Source organism: Castanea sativa, chromosome 4 (genome assembly GCF_040712315.1).
Source record: "Castanea sativa cultivar Marrone di Chiusa Pesio chromosome 4, ASM4071231v1".
Taxonomy (NCBI): domain Eukaryota; kingdom Viridiplantae; phylum Streptophyta; class Magnoliopsida; order Fagales; family Fagaceae; genus Castanea; species Castanea sativa.
Window position 1 is genome coordinate 51,579,827 of NC_134016.1, and position 20,326 is coordinate 51,600,152.

At 33.6% G+C, this 20,326-nt stretch overlaps 2 protein-coding genes across 5 annotated transcripts; both read right to left on the bottom strand.

Annotated features, from left to right (window-relative positions):
- Positions 1–1,535: 1,535 nt before the first annotated feature.
- LOC142631900 (succinate dehydrogenase assembly factor 2, mitochondrial) lies at positions 1,536–5,858 on the bottom strand. 4 transcript variants are annotated; one of them, XM_075806251.1, is made up of 6 exons: positions 5,602–5,858; positions 5,442–5,486; positions 4,045–4,320; positions 3,787–3,913; positions 2,070–2,138; positions 1,536–1,963 (listed from the first exon to the last, which is right to left on the bottom strand). In XM_075806251.1, the coding sequence occupies exons 3-6, from the start codon at positions 4,233–4,235 to the stop codon at positions 1,817–1,819; spliced, it is 534 nt and encodes a 177-aa protein (XP_075662366.1). In that variant the 5' UTR covers positions 4,236–4,320; positions 5,442–5,486; positions 5,602–5,858; the 3' UTR covers positions 1,536–1,816. The 4 variants fall into 4 exon arrangements, with proteins under 4 accessions (XP_075662366.1, XP_075662365.1, XP_075662363.1 ...); XM_075806250.1 differs by having other exon boundaries at positions 4,045–4,280; positions 5,602–5,844; XM_075806248.1 differs by having other exon boundaries at positions 4,045–4,280; positions 5,442–5,525; positions 5,602–5,844.
- Positions 5,859–7,344: 1,486 nt separating this feature from the next.
- LOC142630461 (uncharacterized) lies at positions 7,345–11,097 on the bottom strand. Its single transcript, XM_075804457.1, has 4 exons — positions 10,622–11,097; positions 9,737–9,995; positions 9,136–9,330; positions 7,345–8,228 (listed from the first exon to the last, which is right to left on the bottom strand). The coding sequence occupies exons 1-4, from the start codon at positions 10,711–10,713 to the stop codon at positions 7,833–7,835; spliced, it is 942 nt and encodes a 313-aa protein (XP_075660572.1). The 5' UTR covers positions 10,714–11,097; the 3' UTR covers positions 7,345–7,832.
- Positions 11,098–20,326: the final 9,229 nt, after the last annotated feature.

Below are 20,326 nucleotides of genomic sequence, written 5' to 3' on the forward strand. Positions count from 1 at the left end.
GGGTTGATATCGGGTTGGTTTGGTTTAGATCTCATTCTGGTTCACACTTCTTTCAGCTTATATAACCCAATGGTTTGGACCTGATTCTGCTTCATACTTTTTTCACCTTATAAACCCAACCCGACTCGACCCCCTCAAGTTACTATCTGTGGTTTGATGAGTTGGTTAGGTTTGAGTCTGTTTTATATCCATAGTTTTTCAACCTGTTTTGTGTATAAGTTTATTTTATTACCTTTTTTTTTTATTTAATTTTTTTAGTAGTTTGATAGTCTTTAGTTTTTTGGTAATTAGTTTTTGATGAACTTTGAGAATTTGGGATATAATTTAAGCATATTATATAAATTGTAATAATTAATTATGAAAAAATGTTTAAATAATTAATGAAAGCCCAAATTTTTCATAAGGCATTAAGGAAATATGCACAATCCAACCCAACCTAATTGGGTTGGTTTCTACACATGTGATGGATTGGAATTTCTCAACCTAATAAAATTTATTTGAGTTGAAAAAACCTTTCAACCTGATCCATACACACCCCTACACTTCATGTGCAGTTTTGCTATCTGTTAGTCTCTATGTATTCTCACATCACATTATTGGCATTCCAATTCCATTACATAATTTTTCTCTCAATTAGTCTAATATACAATATTTCTCACTTAAAAAAAAAATATTATTAACACAATTATTATGATCGGTGTCTAATAAGAATAACATCCATGATGAATGCAAATAAAACTGATTGCTCCAATCATGAAAAACATAGTATTACTAACATTACACCTCTTCTAGTTGGCTGCCTTTTATTCTTATTGGTTCAATAGCCCTCCTTACTTTAATTTCTCTTCCGCTACCCTTTGAACTTAAATTTTAATAGGAGATTAAAAATTTTAGAATAAATAGAAATTTTTCATCACATTTAAAATAACAAAAAATCAACAAGAGACTTTAACCTTTTATTAAACGGAATCCACCCTTTCAAACACATTTCTTTCGACTTGTTTCTTTAAAAAAAAAAATTGTTTTGACTTTTTGACAAAAGAGGAGCGAGGCCATGAGATTGAGGGTGGTCGAAACTCGAATATGTACATATTCATATTGTTTGCACTGGGCGGTGGCTTTGAAAATTGCAACATAAGCTGTGCAATGTACATTGAATGTAGCTAAGGAGTAAGGACTATTTGTTTCTTCTTTGGGTAACTTCAACCCGCTCGAAAATTGCATGAATAGTCTATCATTTCAATCAGCACCCTTTGAAACACATATAATTCTTGGTTTAAAATGGGAAAATATTACCTATCATTACATAGATTATGGATTGCGAGTGCTTCAATTGAGAAAAAGAAGAGAACGATTATGGATTCGTTAAGTTACTAAATTCTTCCAAGGAAAATATCTACAATTAAGTGTTATATCTTTAGTTCCATTGCAGTTTCCTTATGAATGCCCCATTTTACAATTGTTTTTCCTTTTACTTTCCTTTTGCAGCAGGAATTTTTGTTCCATTTAAAAGTTGAAGTACCAAGAGAACAAAGTAGATTGAAAATATGGCTTTCATATATGTAGAAGTGCGGACAGACCAAACCATGGCATAAACCGTTAAGAGTTATAATATACTACATTACATAAGCAACTATGGATACAGTACCTGGGCCTAGAGGCCAGACCCCCATAATGGTTTTGTCTCACCACAGTCCTTATTCATTTCTTGAGAAGGTATCGGACAGCAAATAGCAATCATACAACAGAAATTCATATTTTTATTCATACAAAGGAATGCGTCATATGAGACCTAGTTGAGAGGTGGATCGCAAAGCTACTGGTTCCCAGCAATAGGGCCATCCCGACCTTTTTTAATATCATCCCACCCTCTTACCCATGGCTGCCCAGGCATGGCTCGTGTTTCGGGAGCAGAGTAGGTGTTGAGGTTGTTCATAACCTTGTCATGCAGGGCAGTAAACACCTATAACATTTGAATATTTTGAGAGTAAGAATGAGAACTCCCAAGACATAAGAAAAGCAAAGGAAAATAACTACATTGAGTTTTCTATCTCTTGATCATAACTTACAGGATTTGTTTCCAGTGCTTCAGGAGGTTGCTCCTGGGCAGTAAGCCATTTCCACAGATCTGGGTTTTCCTGAAGAACGGAAACATCACATTCAAATAAAAAAACAATATGTTGAACATTTAGTCTCTATTACCTAGGAAATAATTTATTTTCTAATAGAAATCACAGAGCTGTAAGCAGTATAAAGACTGAGAAATACTTTAGTTTATGCTAAATTGGCACTCAACTATAGAACTTGCACACCTCCCCTGTAAAGAAAGTTGTACCTTGATCTGTAGCGAAATGAGAATATAAAAAAACTGAGAAACACATCCATTTATTCTAAACTCACACTCAACTAATAAAACTTACATACCTCTTCTCGCTTAAGAAGTATGTAACATGACATTTAGAGAAATTACAACATCAGAGTGAGGATTCAATTCCTTTTCCTTTATGGTAAACCCATCTCACATCAAACATATTGTGATCAAGCAAAAAAGATACTCGAAATAACACTCATTGCCTTTTGCAAGTTATGGAGACAACTTTAGGAATAGTGTTGAACAAGAAAGCTAGTGATCCAAAAACAGATTGACCAAGCAACCTGCCACAATGCCACTTGCCAAAAACCCCATGATCTAAAAAGCAACTGAATACCTGAATCCCTTGGATCAGTCAAATGCTTTAGATGTTTTCTTTATCTCATTTCAGGCCAATTTCAATAAAGTCATGGCAATCTCTCTTGACAATCAGCACCATTCACATGTTTTTGACTAGCTGTTAGTTATGGAACACTGTTTTTAACTAGTTTAGGATTGTGTATCATTGTAAGCTTGATCTTAGCTTTATCAGGGTCAGATAACCATTAGGATTAACAAAATGCATACAACTTGCAGAAAGTCTTCTGAATTGTATCAGAAACTAGAAATATGCAAACTGGAATGTGCATAATTGGTGAAATGAATGGCTTATGAGAAAATCAATATGACTAAATATCATAAAACTAGAGTCTCATCAAATTCCATAGAACAAAACTTTAGCTACTATTTTAGCAAGGAATAATTAATTTATTCATAAAATACATAGGTCAACATAGACATTGGAAACTGGTGAAAGAATGAGCCTGTCTTCATATAATTGTCGTAAAGGGTCAAATTGGCACAATGATGTGTGGGGGCAAAAGTCTTCAATTGTTGAAGGACTTTAGGTTAAAAGATACAGATTCTATAATTAAACTGTTCTATAAGAAAAAGGCCAAATAAATAGAAATTGCCAAGGCAATCACTGTAGTAACATGTACATTTTGCAAACAATGTTTAGGGTCACAAATTGCAACGTAGCACCATACACGCACATCATTGTCACATATCAATGAGTATGAAATTATTTATCTTGAAGAGATACACCCCAAATCAGAAAAAATTATGGTATCAAAAGAATCACTTTGCTAAATTGAAGGATTCTATCGGCGATAATAAAATTTTAAAATGACTAAAACTTCACAGATGTCCTCTAATTTTTTGAGGATACATACAGAATATTTTTGCATGAACAACAAATATGGGCATGCAATCATACAAAAATAGTTAATAAAAGAAAAAATAAATTGAATTATAAATATAAAAGGCATGTCCTCTGTGTGCTGAAAAAGAAAATTCATTTATTGTCAAGGCTGTAATGGCTTATGACCAACACTAAAACGCGAGAATAGGAGAGTTGTATAGAATAGCTGTACCAGGTCAAGGACATGAACGAGAGATTTAATACCATTCTCATCCATGGAGTGGATATGCTCCTCCACCCATTTCCCAAGAACCAAATCCAACTCCAAAAACCCTCGTTGTTTGCTCCTATATATCAGTCTGTTTCCCACATCCAAGGGAGAAAAGTTTTTAGAAGAAATTAAAATTGAGATCTCCATCAAAATTAAAATGTGACAAAGAAATCAAAGCCCAAAGTATGATTATATTAAGACAAAGAAATAAAGTGGAACCTGTTAAATAATTGCCTCTTGCTCTCTTCATTGGAGAGATCGATATCTAGTGATTGGGTATTTGAAGAAAACCCAGAAACCCAACGATATTGAGGCTTGAAAAGGGCCTGAGGGGAAGTGGCAGCAATGGAGCTCCGATTGGAATTTAGGATTTTGCACACACTAATCAGACTTCTTCTCAAACTTGCCATTTTGCTTTACAGATAGCAAATTGTTCAGATGGGTTCTTTTTCACACTTCACAAATACAAAACCATGGGGGTGTGACTGTGAGTTACTGTGGACGTTGAGAAAGAAGGCAAACAGAGAAATTTTATGCCACAACTATTGTAGGGCTAGTAGAACTAGTCACTAACCCAGGTAATGCACAAGATAGTTCAATAAAAGTAATATATATGTTCACTTTGCACAAAGATACAATAGCTTGAAACATGAAGTATAACCACCTATTTATAATATGACTCAAGGCATACCATACGATGCACGGGATGCTATAAACAACCAAGTACTAAAAAAAAAAAAAAAAAACCCTGATGTATTCCACTATACTTTGGCAAAGAAGCAACATCTATTACTATATACTATCTAATCTATTGGCATCTGCATATTATATGAACTAAAATATGAAAAAGAAATTCTATCAGAACATGAAGCAATAGAAGTATTCATAGAAATAATGCTTCTATAAGGATTTTAATCAAACACATTATGGGTTATTTATTTTGCAATTTTGCCAACTTATAATCAAACACAAAATATAGTCAAAGGAAAGAATAGATATCACCATACAAAAATATCTCAACATTTAGCTCATTGAGTCATAATTAATCACAATCATGTTAATGGATGCTCTATTGCCAACTGGGTGCAACTTATTTCTTCATTGCATTTTAATTTCAGAAAAGAAAATCTATCTTCAAAGTCTTCAGAATCATTATTCAATTCAAGTATTCTCTGATGTAAAAATTTCTTGAAGTAGTCTCTCATAGTCTCATGTAAAAATTACTTACACTAAAACGTAACTTGATAATTCACAAAAATCACGAAAAATCTAGTCCAATAAGAGAAATGAAACCACCACACGTTTCATGGAATTAATATTGGGAAGATTAAACTTATTTGAACAATATAAGAAATGAAAATCGCATATAAATTAATTGCTTAAGCCAGGGGAAAAAAGAACATGAATTCTTAGCCCCACCCGGTTCACCAAACAATCCAAGTCAAACCTACACCACCAATAATAAACAATTCCAACAAGCCCACAGCAGAACAACCTCAATTCTCATTCTACCCAAGTGAATGATTAAAACACACAGAGAGAGATTTTTACCATCCCATATGAATTTCATTAAAAAAAAAAACATGAATGAATCAGTAAAAGAGAAAAAGGCAAACCTTTTTCAGTGGGTAACAAAGCTTTGGTTGTCACAGGGTCTCTTCCTGAAAATGTTGACGCACAAAAGCGCAATGTCTTAACAACTGAAACCAATTTTCGTTATTACAGTAGAAGCTCTAAGCTGATTCAAAGAAAAGAGATACAAACATATATAATCACCTGATTCTCGAATCTGAAAAAGAGGAGAAATCCTTGAAAAATCAGAACTTCAAAGACAGATGATCGGGATTGAGGGAAAGGAAGAACCTTTTTTTTTTTTTTTTTTTTCTTCTCAAAGTTTGTTTTATTTAGTTCAAGTTTAGCAAAATTGGGAGTTTTATTTTTTTTTTTGGTAAAGAGCAAAATTGGGGGTTACACCTGGAGCTGGATGCCTAAAACAGTGATCGGCTTCCAGTGTTTACCGGCATCCTAAAACCAAATTTTAAAATAAATAATCATTATTAGTTATTGCACAAAATCTTACGTGGAAACCTGTGAGCACACAAAATCTAAAGGAGTCAAATAAAAAACAGATTAATACTGACGTGGAAAACCTGCGAGCACCCAAAATCTAATAAAGGAGTCAAAGGAAAAAAAAAAAAATCAACTTTTTTGTTTGGGCAAAAAAAAAAAAAAAAAAAATCAAAGGTTTTTGTTACCCATATGTAAGTGGCAGAATAAAAGTCCAACAATTGTAAGATTATAATTATAGTACGTAGATGAAAATGAATTTTTAATAAATACAATAAGATTTTTTTTTGGTAATTTTATCCTCCCTTTCTATGTTAATGTTTTAAAATATTTAGTATTATAAAAAATTAAATTAAATGTATGACATTTGCTTTTAAATAAATTATATAATGTTTATTTTGTGATTCTCAAAAAAAAATGTTTATTTTGTAATAATTACTCATATATAATAAAATTCAATCTTAAGTCTTTAATATCAATTGAACTAACTAAAATAAAAAGATTTGTATAATTTTATTAATTAAATTTATTAAAACCAAATATTTGTAAGAAGTTAAATATGTATCTTTTTTTTTTCCAAAGGTTAAATATGCCACTTTGAGGAATATAAAACACTATAATTAATTTTTGCTTTTCTATATTTTATAGTACTAAATATTAGATTGGATTGTAGTATATAGTAGATTAGATTTTAGACTATGCAGGTGAAGGCCATGAATGCTGGGCTAGGTGTCTCTCAACTCTCAAGACGAGACTCCTTTAATTGTGCACCGTGGCCTTTCTTCGTCCGCACAAGTCCTTCAGCCGTGTTAGATTGTGTGTTACAACTTTTACAAGTCGTTTGAATGTCTGCATGTGGTGGTAGCACCACCCACTGACCCACGGACAAAGATAGCTTTTTCTGTAGTATGAAGTGCCTTTCAAGTTTCAAACCTCCTATTTTGTAATCAATATTTATTTAGTACATCCTCCCATGAATTGAGTGTGTTAATCGTGAAAATCTTATGGCCCGTTTAATTCACACTTCCAAACTCACTTTTTTATATTTTAAACAACTTTACACACATTTTTTCATCTACACAAATTTTAAAAAAAACTACAAAAATCTCATCTCAAACAACTCTACCAAATTCCCTTAATGTTTTATGTATGTTGCCATCCTTCATTGCCTGGCTATGCTGCCTATGGCTAAATTAACCCTGTGACACTGTGATTCCCAGAATGTAACTCACCTTTCAAACAAAACATATCCAGTAGGATGCTCTTCATTTGAAATGGATCTTGTTCCCTCAGGTTGATTCGGTCATCAACACATCCCATTCTCCTATCATTGTAACTTAGCACCACCTCATGTAACATAAATAAATAAATAGCCTCATGATATGAGAATTTGCCCATACTCTTATCATCAGTGAAGAGAAATAATGATCTCACCACCAAGAAAAATAAGCATTCTCAAGAAAACATATAACAGAATTCTTAAATTTCATAGGATTTGAAAATTTCCGCAAGCATGAAAAAGGCAGCCTGAATTAGAGAATACAAGGCACAAAATAACCAAGAGAAGCCTCTCAAGTCACAACTTAATATAGCCTCAAATGGCAACTATCCAGTAAGTTAAATGGCCTTGTTATGCTTAAAGACGTCAACAAACATATTCTGACTTCCAATGGAGTATCACAGAAATGCTTGAAATCCCCATTTATGGATCAACCACATTAGGGTTTTCATAATATTCATCTCCATACCAACAGTGACAGTTGCTGGATCTCATTCATTGACCAAATCCACAAGGCATTCCTTCAGTGCATAATGTAGTGCAACAAACATCTTTTTCCTCAACAGTTTCAAAGTTTCCTTTGGCCTTTTGAACTTTAACAAGCTCTACGAAAAAATATAACTGGATGTTAAAGCATGCAGTAGTCTTTGGTCTAATTGCTTTAGAAGTTTATTTCTCGCCTCTCTGCAAAAAATTTCCCTGTTACTGCCTGGTCAGGGAGCAGGGCAAGCCATACTCCAGTATCAGCTCCTTCCTCGACTGAAATGTTCCCAGCATAACCTGTCATAGCAGTCTTCACCCAGCCCGGGCAATAGCAGTTAATATAAATTTTGTGACCATCTGGCCGGTCAGAGAGTACCTTTGCCATTAGCCTGGTGTAAGCATTAATTGCAAGTTTCGATACCGAGTAGTCAGTAAATGTTTGAGGCCAGCCACCTGACGTCCAAGTGCTGTCTTCTACTTGCTGTAGGAAATTAGATACAGTCCTATCAATCAGTTCCTCTGTGAGTGAGTCCAAATTGCCTAGTTCTTCTCTCAAAGTCACATCTTCAATCCTCTGTCAGACTCAACACAAGGGGGGAAAAACTTCAGTCAGGAGACTCTTAAGTAGTTTCATATGGAGCTTTGAAAAAAATTAAATTCACCATGGAACTTGCAAGCATCACCAATGAAAAGTTACTTGAGACCAATCTTTTACACAGCCAGTTATTTTTCAAGTAGATAGCATTACAACATACCACTTACCACATGGTATCTCTTACCTTTTTAAAAAATAAAAAATAAAAATAAAATAAAACAGAAAAAGGACAGCAGGAGTTCAACAGAATTCAAATTTCATTGAGGAATAAGCTAAAAAAACAGAGTTTCTGTCTAGAAACTTATATGCCAGAATTATTTGGGTAAAAATGAGATGAGTAAGAAGAATAAAAAGCATTCTACATTTAATTAGGCATAGCCATTGGTATAAGAGTCATTGTATTCTGCCATAGCTGTGGAAGTAAGATTGTGATTGGATAATACGTCCACTATTAGTAGATAAAACGATATTTTCAACTTCTAATCCCAATCCAACCAGTTACATCTCCTAGCAGTTAGACATCTACCACATCACATGGCATAACATTTATCTACATTTACTTGTTAAGTTATCTGACTTAAAATATAGAATATGCACCTCTTCACTGATATACAAAGCAAGCATAGCATAGCCACAATAGTAGGCTAACGGACTGTAATTTCCATCTGGGAAAAGGGCGGAGGATCTAGTAGAGAAAAATCAGACAAGGTTGATAAGCCTTTTGGAAATTTTTTTATCAACATACATTTACAATATAAATCTTCAACTTCAAGACTACATCTTTTTTTTTTTTTTTGATAGATAACTTCAAGACTACATTTCCAGGTCAGAAATCTGCAGTCCCAAGAGAGAGAGAAAGTAAAGCACAATAAGAGCTTTTACTTACGTTTCTTCTGCCATTCAATCTACCTAACCGCGAGCTCACACTAACAATTCGAGCACCAGCTGTAGAAGGCTTCATCATGGGTATCATAGCTTCAATCATATTTTTGGTGCCAAAATAATTGGTTGTAATAACCTTCTGGGCATATTCGACTGAATTATCAGACCCAAGATTGAAATTAACACCTGCATTATTTACCTGCAAAATATCTTTTTGCATTATATTGGCTATCATATAAGTACATTTTATTAACAATCACAGAGAAATTTGAAATAACAAAAAGTTGCACCATTTAGTACTGCTCTTATAAATTTCTGTTCCTGTCCAAGATTCATTTTGTAGCATTTTACATGTTTAAGCCAAAGATCAATTAAAGTTAAATTCCCTTTTCCTTTTGGCAAAGGCAAATCGAATGCAAACCAAAGTCATTTTACAAAGAAATGCAAGATAAGAAAGGAGCAGCTGGCCTTGTAAGCTACACATATACATAACACAGAAAAAAGAATGTTTAATAAAACAACAACAACAACACAACCAATCCTCAGTTCCAAAATTTTGGTATCAATCAAACAATAAATAGAAAATTATGGTATTGGGAGCTTACCAGAATATCTAAACCACCATAGTTTTGTTGTAGCCACTCAGAAAACTGTTTCCTAGATAAATGATCTAAGACGTCAAGTTGATGGAAGACTACATTGAGACCACCTTCTTGTAAGACCCGAGCAGCTTCAAGCCCAACATTACTGTCTCTTGATGTCAATATGACAGTCAACCCATGCGTTGCAAGCTGTCTAGTGATCTCAAATCCAATTCCTCTATTAGCACCGGTTACCACTGCAATGGTTTCTGAGGACCACCACCTATAAATAAATAAATAAATAAATACACCCAAAAGAGATATAATTAGAATAGTTTAGAAAGTGGTGGGTAATATAAATTTTGGATGAAGATGAAGAAGAAGAAGAAGAAGAAGAAGAAACACTCCTACTTCCTGAGTCGAAGTATGAAGATTTCAACCATTTTTACCTGGACCTGAAAGTTTAAAACAATCCTACTTCCTGCAATTTCTGATCAACCAGGAGGGTAAACCCTAGTTTCAAAATAGTGAGAAAAAAAAAGGGGGGGATTTTCATTTTGGGCATGCAAACTGAGGCAAAAGCATTGAGTTACGAGGTTGAGATAATTAAAAAAATGTACAAGGATGGGGAACATGTAGAGCAACAAAAGAAGATATTATTCTTTGTATTCACTAATGTAAATCAATCGCTGGTATTGTTCATTAGACTAGGTTGCTATGCTGACGCTGTGTTTGAGGTTATGCAATTTTGGAATGGAATCGAAATGGTTTTCCTTTTCCTAATTCAGCCTTAAGTTAAAAGAAAAGAAAAGAAAAGAATATGGATTGTTCAAAACAGATGAATCAAGAACACACAGAACAAACAAATGATTGCGATTCGATTCACTTATAAGAAAGAAAAAAGAAGACCTCTGGTGATCGGAATAGGGAATGGTCCTGAGAAGGGAAATTTCTTGCATTCTCTTCTCTCTTCTCTCCTTAGCTCGTTCTTTGCTTCCCATCGGAGCTGCTGCGTTGAGATTGAGATTGATGTCTCTCAACGAGTATGAGTATGAGAGACGAGACACACCACCGGTACGCCTGGTCTTATGGTCTATTATTATTATTATTATTATAGAACTATAATTTAGGTCAATACCAATACCCGCCCTTTTCTCACCATTTCATTTTCATTTTTGGCTTTGCCCCCCCCTTTTTTGGTATATCAGAAACAGAAATTCACTATACTTCCATCCACGCCACAACGACGCGTGGAAGCTTGCTTTTGTTTCTTCAACTTTCCACCTCCCTCCGCTCCTTTAGTTTGCATATGCTCAAGCTCAACTCAACATCATTTTTACAGCCACTCTCCACTCATATCAGGCGGGTCGGCTTCAGTTCACAAAACTTGCCAGGGAGAACCTCACCCAACTTATATATTCAGGTCGGTATTGGGTTGGGTCTTTGTATTTTTGGGCCTATTTAGGCTTTGGATTCTTTCCTTATACAAATTAAATCTGAAAATTAATAATGTTTGGCCTTTGAATTTTTTTTTTCTACCTTTAATGAAAGAAATTAATTAATTATTTTTTTGATGTAAAAATCGAAATTTCATTTAGAGGAGGATAAAAACATTACATCTTGAAACACAAGGTGCTCAACAATACACGTGTTTCCTTTATTCAAGAAATAAAATCAAGAATGTCCCTAGCATATTGGGCTAGAGCACAAGATGCTTTATTTCTAGAGCGTTGGACATGTAGAAACTGCACTGAGCGAAACTAGTAAATCTTAGATATAAAGCCCAAAATGTTATTAGCAATTTGAGCGGGAGGAGTTGAAATACCCCCTCAAGGCATTCAAAACCTCTGGGGAATCACCCTTAAAGATAGCCTCCTGGATCCCCATGTCTCAAGCAAACACAACCGCTTCCTTCATAGCTTTCGCTTCCACTTGAAGGGTGTAAGGTTGAATTTATTCAATCATATGTTCAGGGCTGGTTCTAGACATTTTGAAGCCTTAAGCGAGAACTAAAATTAGGGCATTTTTTATACTCATATATTAATTAAATTAATGTTTACTTAATATTTTATATTATAATATATTTCATTTAAAATATATTTTTCTTATATTTTAAGATGCAAATTGACTAATTAATTTTTTGTATTTAAGTTCTTCTAATATATCTTTTCAATCGATAATTTAGCTAATCCACTTAAAATTAATTTTGAAAAACTTCTTTCTGCAGAAGCTACTGTAACAGGTATTGTTAGTAAAATTCTATAAGCAATGCATGTATTTGGAAATGAATCTAATCTTTTTATATAATTTAGTATGTCAATTGGAGTATAATCTTTTATTTGTAAAATTTCTTTTAAAACGTTTAACTCTGAAAATAAATCTAAACCATCAATATTATAATAAACATCATGATTGAGAAAATCTTCAAGTTTAAGACAATATTTTTGTAAACTATCATCATCTAGTGACTTCAATTTTGTGAAGTTAAATAGAAATAGAACCTGATCCATAAAGAGTAGTAGACATTTCCAATCAAACAATATAATTTATAAAGACTAAAATAAAAAATAACTTTCAAATGTAGAGCAAATGAAAAATAGAACTTGGTTTATATAAAAAGTATTGTTGTAGTTTTACTGAACAATAACAAGTCTTTAGCAATCTCAACCTGCATAAATAAAGACTTATTCAATATATCACCACTAACTAAAAAAAAATATATATATATATATATATATATTGTAAGTGCACAATTGCACCTAGACCCAAAGACAATTATGGGCTCAGGCCCAATGAACCTTAAACAATGAAATTTGTAAAGTGTGGGTTTGAAATCTAAGTTAGAGGGAACTTGATGACAGGCTAAGGTGTGAAAACACTTGTAAATAATAGATGATAATTGCAAATGGACCTCCTCGGACGTGAGCCGAGGACCACTTCTGTATTAATTCTCTTTCTTTCTTAAAGGTTACAATTCTTAATTTCTTTCTTCGTTACTGACTGATCCCCCCCCATTTTCTTTGGCCTTCACCCCCTTTAAATACTTCTTCTCTTGATGTTTTATCCACGTGTTGTTCAAATCCTCTCCCCTCTAGATATTTCTTCTCTTAGTGCCTTTGAATAGTAACCAAAAGTTTCAGTTCTACTGTTCAGTGGTCACTTCCCCATTAATGCGGCCAGGGAGATAGGTGCAGAGTCTTTAATGTGGAGGTGGCAGCCTTTGCTCATGATATTTTTCTAACACCGGTGTATCTAAAAGGTTTAGGGTTTCCCCCCTCTTAACTAATAGTCTTTTCAGAATTCTGCCTTGACCTTTGTAGTGAATCTCCGAGTTCTCTTGAGTCTGTCCGAGGAGAAACTCACTCTCGGATGTGTCCTCGGACCCTCGGCGTATGGGCCGATTTGCAGTACTAACAGGTTCTTTAATTTTAGAGCAGGTCGGCCCTCCTTGCTAGAGCCCAAAGGCCCGAATGCCTGCTTGGGTCCTTTTACTCCACACACACACACACACACACACACACATATATATATATATATAAACACAAGATTAAAACTTAAAAAAAAATTAAGCACAAGCATAACAAAAATTTAAGCACAGCCATAACACAAGGCTTATTAATAAGACCCACCTACAAAAAAACACAAAACAAATCATATCTACTATCTATAACCCAAAACAAAAACAAAAAATAACAGAGGCTTTATAAAAAAAAAAATGAAGGCCCAAACAATGTGAAACTACAGAGGCAAGCGGCCCAATCTTTTTATCTTAAGTTAAGTCTAAGAAAATAAAACGTAGAGAAAGTCTAAAACTAAAGAAGCCAAGCGCCCATTCATCAAAAAAAAAGAAAAAAGAAAAAAAAAGAAGCCAAGCACCCAAATAGAAATAATACCTGATAGCAGACTAGAGGCGGGAGAACTCAAAACCTAGAGGCTAGAGCAGAGGCGTAGAGGCAAGTTTGCTTGAGATGAGAAGGATTAGGAATCAGAGAGGCAGAGAAAAGGCAAGCTTGCTTGAGATGAGAGAGGCGGAAAGCAGAGAGAAAGAAGCAGAGCTATAGAGGGATTTAAAGAAACGGTAAAACTAAAAATTTTAGGGATTTGAGTTGTTTTCTTTGTTTTGATTTGTGATTATTTTGTGGTTAATCTCTTAGACTGGATTTGTGGTTTATCTTGTTGATTTTTGGTTTGTTTAAAGGATAATAATGTTATTTTTGGGCAATGATTTTGTTTAGAACTAATGTTTAACCGGATTTACCAAATTTTTTTTTTGGGTTAAAAAGATGTGCTGAAAATATTTTTTTTTTTGCCCCTACTACCCATTTTTTTCTAAAATTTTGGGGGCCCCTTCCACTTGGAGGCCTTAGGCAATTTCCTAATTAGCCTAGTGAAAGGGTCGACCCTGCATGTGTTGGCTTTATTCCATGCCAAATGTGCTTGTATTTTAGCAATTAGATATTCTGTATTTAGGTGAGAATTATATAATAGTAGTGTGTGAGAGAGTGTGAAAAAAATTCAATATGTGTGCACTCAAAGGAGTCTCGCGACTGGCTCACAACTGGCAAGTTGCCAAAAGTGTCACACGTGTGAAGCATACAAGGAGTTGAAGAGTCACGACAGCTGGAGCACTATAGGACAAAAAATACAGTCTGGTCTGATAGTTATCTCACGACTCAGACTCGCGACTAGTTCTAGTTGCGAGGCTGAGTCGCCAGAATGCCCTGTTTGGATGAAAAATGTTTTTTCACATTCCTCACGTACCCTACTATAAATACCCTTATACCCACGAAATGTAGAAAGCTTTCAAAGAAATTTTGAGAGAGAAACCCTAGAAAAAAAAAGAAAAAAGATTGACTCATCCACAATCTTAATTCTTTAATTTTCCAAATTTCTCTACTCTTACTCTCTCCATTGACATACCCTTAAGAGGTTCATTTGCCAAATCCTTATCTCACCATACCCATATCAGTGAGGAGGCATTTTGGTGTTTGGAAAGCAGTTCAGAGAGGACCAATTTCATTTGGTTGATGTAATGAGCTTATTGCGAGATCCGGTAAACTAAAAAAGACAAAGTTCGACATAAGCTTGTTGGTGCAAGAAGCTTGGAGGGCTTAGGTGCACTAGGTAGATCAGGCTTGGAGGGTCGATGACTATTCATGTATCCCAACTTTATTCTCTAGTGAATTATTTGACCACTTGGAGGGCGGCGGAGAGGTTTTTCGTTGAGTACTTTGGTTTCCTCTTTAATAACACATTGCTATGTTATCTTTGTATTTGCATCTCTCTTCCTTTACTCTTACATATTAATTGCTGTTGTGGTGTGATTAATTATGGCTTAGAGTTGTTTGTTATTTTGGGTATTGCTTGTATTTATCATTCCACACATTTATTGTTTGAGTATAAGCTTGTGTCGGTTAAGTTTAAATTGAGGGTTTTGAACATTTATAGGTGTTTTATTGAACCTTTCAAAGGGGGTACCAAAGGAACATGCAATTTCTTGCTCATTGATGCTACTACTACACCATGATGATCCCGAATAATTAATGATACAGTGTCTAGCTTCCTTTCGCCTCTCAAACATAGCACTGTCCACAATAATTTTGTACCATGGTAGGGAGCTGCCATACCGCTTCAGTCATCTCACGATAAGGTCGGATATTGTGGTTGGCCGTTAGGAACTCTTCCAGAAAGCCTTTGGTCCATCAGGCTAGCACAGCTGCTAATTTCCTACCTTTGACCATTCTGAACTTCATTTAAGTTCAATCATATTCCCCAAGCCGTAATGACCATGAGACCCATTAATCCAATACGAAAGTGTTAAAGTTATCCCTAAAAAAGCAATTGAACTAATTAAAACTACAATCTTAATAATTAAAAAAAATTATCATATACAATTACATCCCTATTAGGATAAATTTAAATTCTTATAATATATAAGTTTAAATTGAGGGTTTTGAACATTTATAGGTGTTTTATTGAACCTTTCAAAGGGGGTACCAAAGGAACATGCAATTTCTTGCTCATTGATGCTACTACTACACCATGATGATCCCGAATAATTAATGATACAGTGTCTAGCTTCCTTTCGCCTCTCAAACATAGCACTGTCCACAATAATTTTGTACCATGGTAGGGAGCTGCCATACCGCTTCAGTCATCTCACGATAAGGTCGGATATTGTGGTTGGCCGTTAGGAACTCTTCCAGAAAGCCTTTGGTCCATCAGGCTAGCACAGCTGCTAATTTCCTACCTTTGACCATTCTGAACTTCATTTAAGTTCAATCATATTCCCCAAGCCGTAATGACCATGAGACCCATTAATCCAATACGAAAGTGTTAAAGTTATCCCTAAAAAAGCAATTGAACTAATTAAAACTACAATCTTAATAATTAAAAAAAATTATCATATACAATTACATCCCTATTAGGATAAATTTAAATTCTTATAATATATAAGTTTAAATTGAGGGTTTTGAACATTTATAGGTGTTTTATTGAACCTTTCAAAGGGGGTACCAAAGGAACATGCAATTTCTTGCTCATTGATGCTACTACTACACCATGATGATCCCGAATAATTAATGATACAGTGTCTAGCTTCCTTTCGCCTCTCAAACATAGCACTGTCCACAATAATTTTGTACCATGGTAGGGAGCTGCCATACCGCTTCAGTCATCTCACGATAAGGTCAGATATTGTGGTTGGCCGTTAGGAACTCTTCCAGAAAGCCTTTGGTCCATCAGGCTAGCACAGCTGCTAATTTCCTACCTTTGACCATTCTGAACTTCATTTAAGTTCAATCATATTCCCCAAGCCGTAATGACCATGAGACCCATTAATCCAATACGAAAGTGTTAAAGTTATCCCTAAAAAAGCAATTGAACTAATTAAAACTACAATCTTAATAATTAAAAAAAATTATCATATACAATTACATCCCTATTAGGATAAATTTAAATTCTTATAATATATTTAAGGATAAAATGCAAAATTGATCATCTAAGTTTCTTCAGATTTCATTTCATTTCCCTAACTTTGATTTCATTTATTTGAGTCCTCTAAGTTTCAGATTTATTTAATTAAGGTCTTTCGTTTACTTCTATTAATTTTTTTTAAAAAGCTAGAAAATATTTTTCAATTATTAATTAATTGAAAATTTTAATTTAAAACATTTAATGAAAATTTTAAAAAAGTTGAAAAATTAACCGCAATATATAATAAAAGTTGATAGAAAAGCCTTAATTGAATAAACTTGAAAGTTAGAGAACTGAAATGAACAAAAATAAAATTAGAAGACTAAAATGAAATCTAAAGAAACTTAGGGTATGTTTGGTAAGTGTTTTTTTCCCCTTATTTTCTGTTTCCAAAATTTTTTTTCTATTTTTGAGACTAAAAAACTTGTTTGGCAACCCAAAATGGACAAAAAACAAAAACTGATTTCAAAACTCAATCTGTCTCATTTAATGACTGCATTAGAGTTCAAACCCAAGTAACAACATATTTTAGTATTTTCTATTTTTTTTCTTCAAAAACTATCTTTTTAATTTTAGCTAACTAAACATGTTTTTTATTTCAAAAATATAAGAAAATTGTTTCTTCTTTGTATTCTCAAAAACAAGTTTTTGAAAATAGAAAACAAAAACTGTTACCAAACATAACCTTAGAGGGTTAATTTTGCATTTTAGTATATATTTAAATTGCTTGATTTTCTCAAAAAAAGAAAAAAGATACATACCGTAGTTTTTTTTTTTAGCAACAATACATACTGTAAGTGCACAATTGCACCTGGACCCAAAGAAAATTACGGGCTCAGGCCCAATGAGTCTTAAACAATAAAATTTGTAGAGTGTGGGCTTGAAACCTAGGTTAGAGGTACTGAGAACTTGATAACAGGCTAAAAGTTACAAACACTTGCAAATAACAAATGATAATTGCAAATAAACCTCCTCGGACGTAAGCCGAGGACTAGTTCTGTATTATTTCTCTTTCTCTCTTAGAAGTTACAATTTTTAATTTCTTTCTTTGTTACCGACCCCCCTTTCTCTGGCGTTCATCTCCCTTAAATACTTCTTTTTCTGATACTTTATCCACGTGTTACTCCAACCCCCTCCCCCCTAGATATTTCTTTTCTTAGTACCTTTGAATAGTGACCAGAAGTTTCAGTTCTACTGTTCAGGGGTTACTTCTCCATTAATGCGGTCAGGGAGGTAGGTGCAGAGTCTTTAATGTGGTGGTGGCAGCCTTTTCTTTTGGTATTTTTCTAACACCGGTGTACCTCGAAGATTCAGGGTTTCCCCCTTTAACCATTAGTCTTTCCAAAGCTGTGCCTTGACCTTCATAATGAAACTTTGAGTTCTCTTGGATCTGTCCGAGGAGAAGCTCGCCCTCGGCTGTACCCTCAGACACTCGGCGTATGGGCCAATTTACAGAGTTAACAAATTCTTAACTCTGGAGCAGGTCGGCCCTCCATGCTACAGTCCAAAGGCCCATATGCCCACTTGGATCCTTTTACTCCCCACACATATCATAGTTAAAAGTTGAATAAATAATACAAATCATACTTATAACTAAATAATAATATATTACAGCCAACCTAATTTAACTATATAATATATTACAATCATTCTAGCTACCAAAAAAAAAAATTACAATCCATATATTTTTTTGAGAAAGTACAATCCATATATTAAGATCTTTCATTCTTCCATTACTGCAAACTAGCACTTTAGCAATCTAGTTTAGCCAAATTTCTAATCTATCATGGATTAAGGGTGTCAATGTTCAACCCAACTTGTGAACACAACACGAACCCAATACAGGTATTTGCGGGTTAGGGTTGTGCCTTAATAGGTTAGGGTAAAAAATGGGTTGACTCGAAAGTGATACGATAAGAAACATGTCATAAGTGGGTCAACCTGCATAACCCGCAATAGACACGTTTGACACGCCAATTTATTTATGTCAACCCAAAATGACCCATTTAACACAACCTGTTTAACTCGTGTAACAAATAATATTTATTTTATTGTAGATTTGTCTAATACATTTTATATCCAACATATATTTTAAATTAAAAAAGAAAAGTGAGTAATAACAAAAACTTACAAGGGATATAATTGAAAATTGAAACTTTACAAACCCTAGATCTCTAAACACTACAAACCCTAAATCTCTAAACTTTCTTATAAATATCTTATTTTATTTTATTTTTTAATTTCAGCCGTACTACTCATTCTACTATCTTATAGTCTCATGCCTAATTCTTAAACTCAAAGTCTCAAACTGGTTATTGCTCTCTCTCTCGATGATAATCGTAGTCATAGTCAGGATTAGTCTACTATTTGCTTCAATTTTTTCAATATTGATACTTAGCATTTGGCGAGTTCCAAGGATATTATATTTTTGTCAAACTATGTTATTTTGAATTTGGGTTGAATTGTATGCACTTCTTCTAGAGTTTAAAAAACTTATTTCTAGATATATGTTATATTTTTGTTGAACTATATTATTTTGAATGTGGGTTGAAAACTTAAAGTGTATACACTGCTTTTGGGATTAAAAAAAAAAAAAAAATTTCTCGATGGATGTTACATTAAATATTATGGGTTGAAATGTGTTACATTCGTGTCAACCCAACACGACTTATTTATTAAGTGTGTCAAATGGGTTAGGTCAGGTCAACCCTCTTTATTAACAGGTCAGGTTAAGGTTGAATGATCATGACACGATTATTAAATGGGTCGGGTTAGGGTTGAACTATTTAGTCGAATACTCCTACCTCGACATGACACGCTAACCCGAATTGACACCCCTATCATGGATGACCAAATTCAAAATGGGATTCAAATTTAAAATCAGAATTTAATGGAGAAAGGCATGACATAAAATAAAGGACACTTTAATTTTAAAAAGGTTTTGCATTAGAAAAATTTCAAGTGATAATAAATTAATTAATTATGGTTGGCAAAGAATTGATGAAATGTTATAAATTAGGAAGAAATTCTATGTTAGGAGTAATATATATATTCCAGGACTACCTAAGTATTTTCCACACAAATGTCATATGTCAACACATTTAATTATCGAATGAACTCATTTATTTCATCCAATCTTAAATTAATAATAGGATACAATTATACAAATATCTTCTATTTAATACTCTCAAAGGTAATGGTGCAGGTATATATTTTAACAAATCATTATTTTTTCTTTTTGCTATTTACTATTCACACGGGTACATTATATATTACAAAAATATGCCATACGTTTGTCTACTTTTTGGTTATTTGTCAATAATAAATACATATTTTTAAAATTAATGCACCATTATCTTCTTAAATAGCAAGATTTTTTTAATACCTTTTCCATGTTAAAAAAATTAAATACATGTCCATAAATGAGCAATATTACTCCTTAACTTGCTTCTGCCATTTTTATCTTTGTAAAGTCAAATATCTTGTTCCTAAAATTTAAAAAAAAAAAAAAAAAGTCAAATATCTTATACTACTGATTTTTACTTTTAACTTTAATAGAATTTTTTTTTTCTTCATTTTTGATAATTTGTATGGAAAGTATTGATGCAATTCGTATCATTACTTTCAATGTTCGCATAA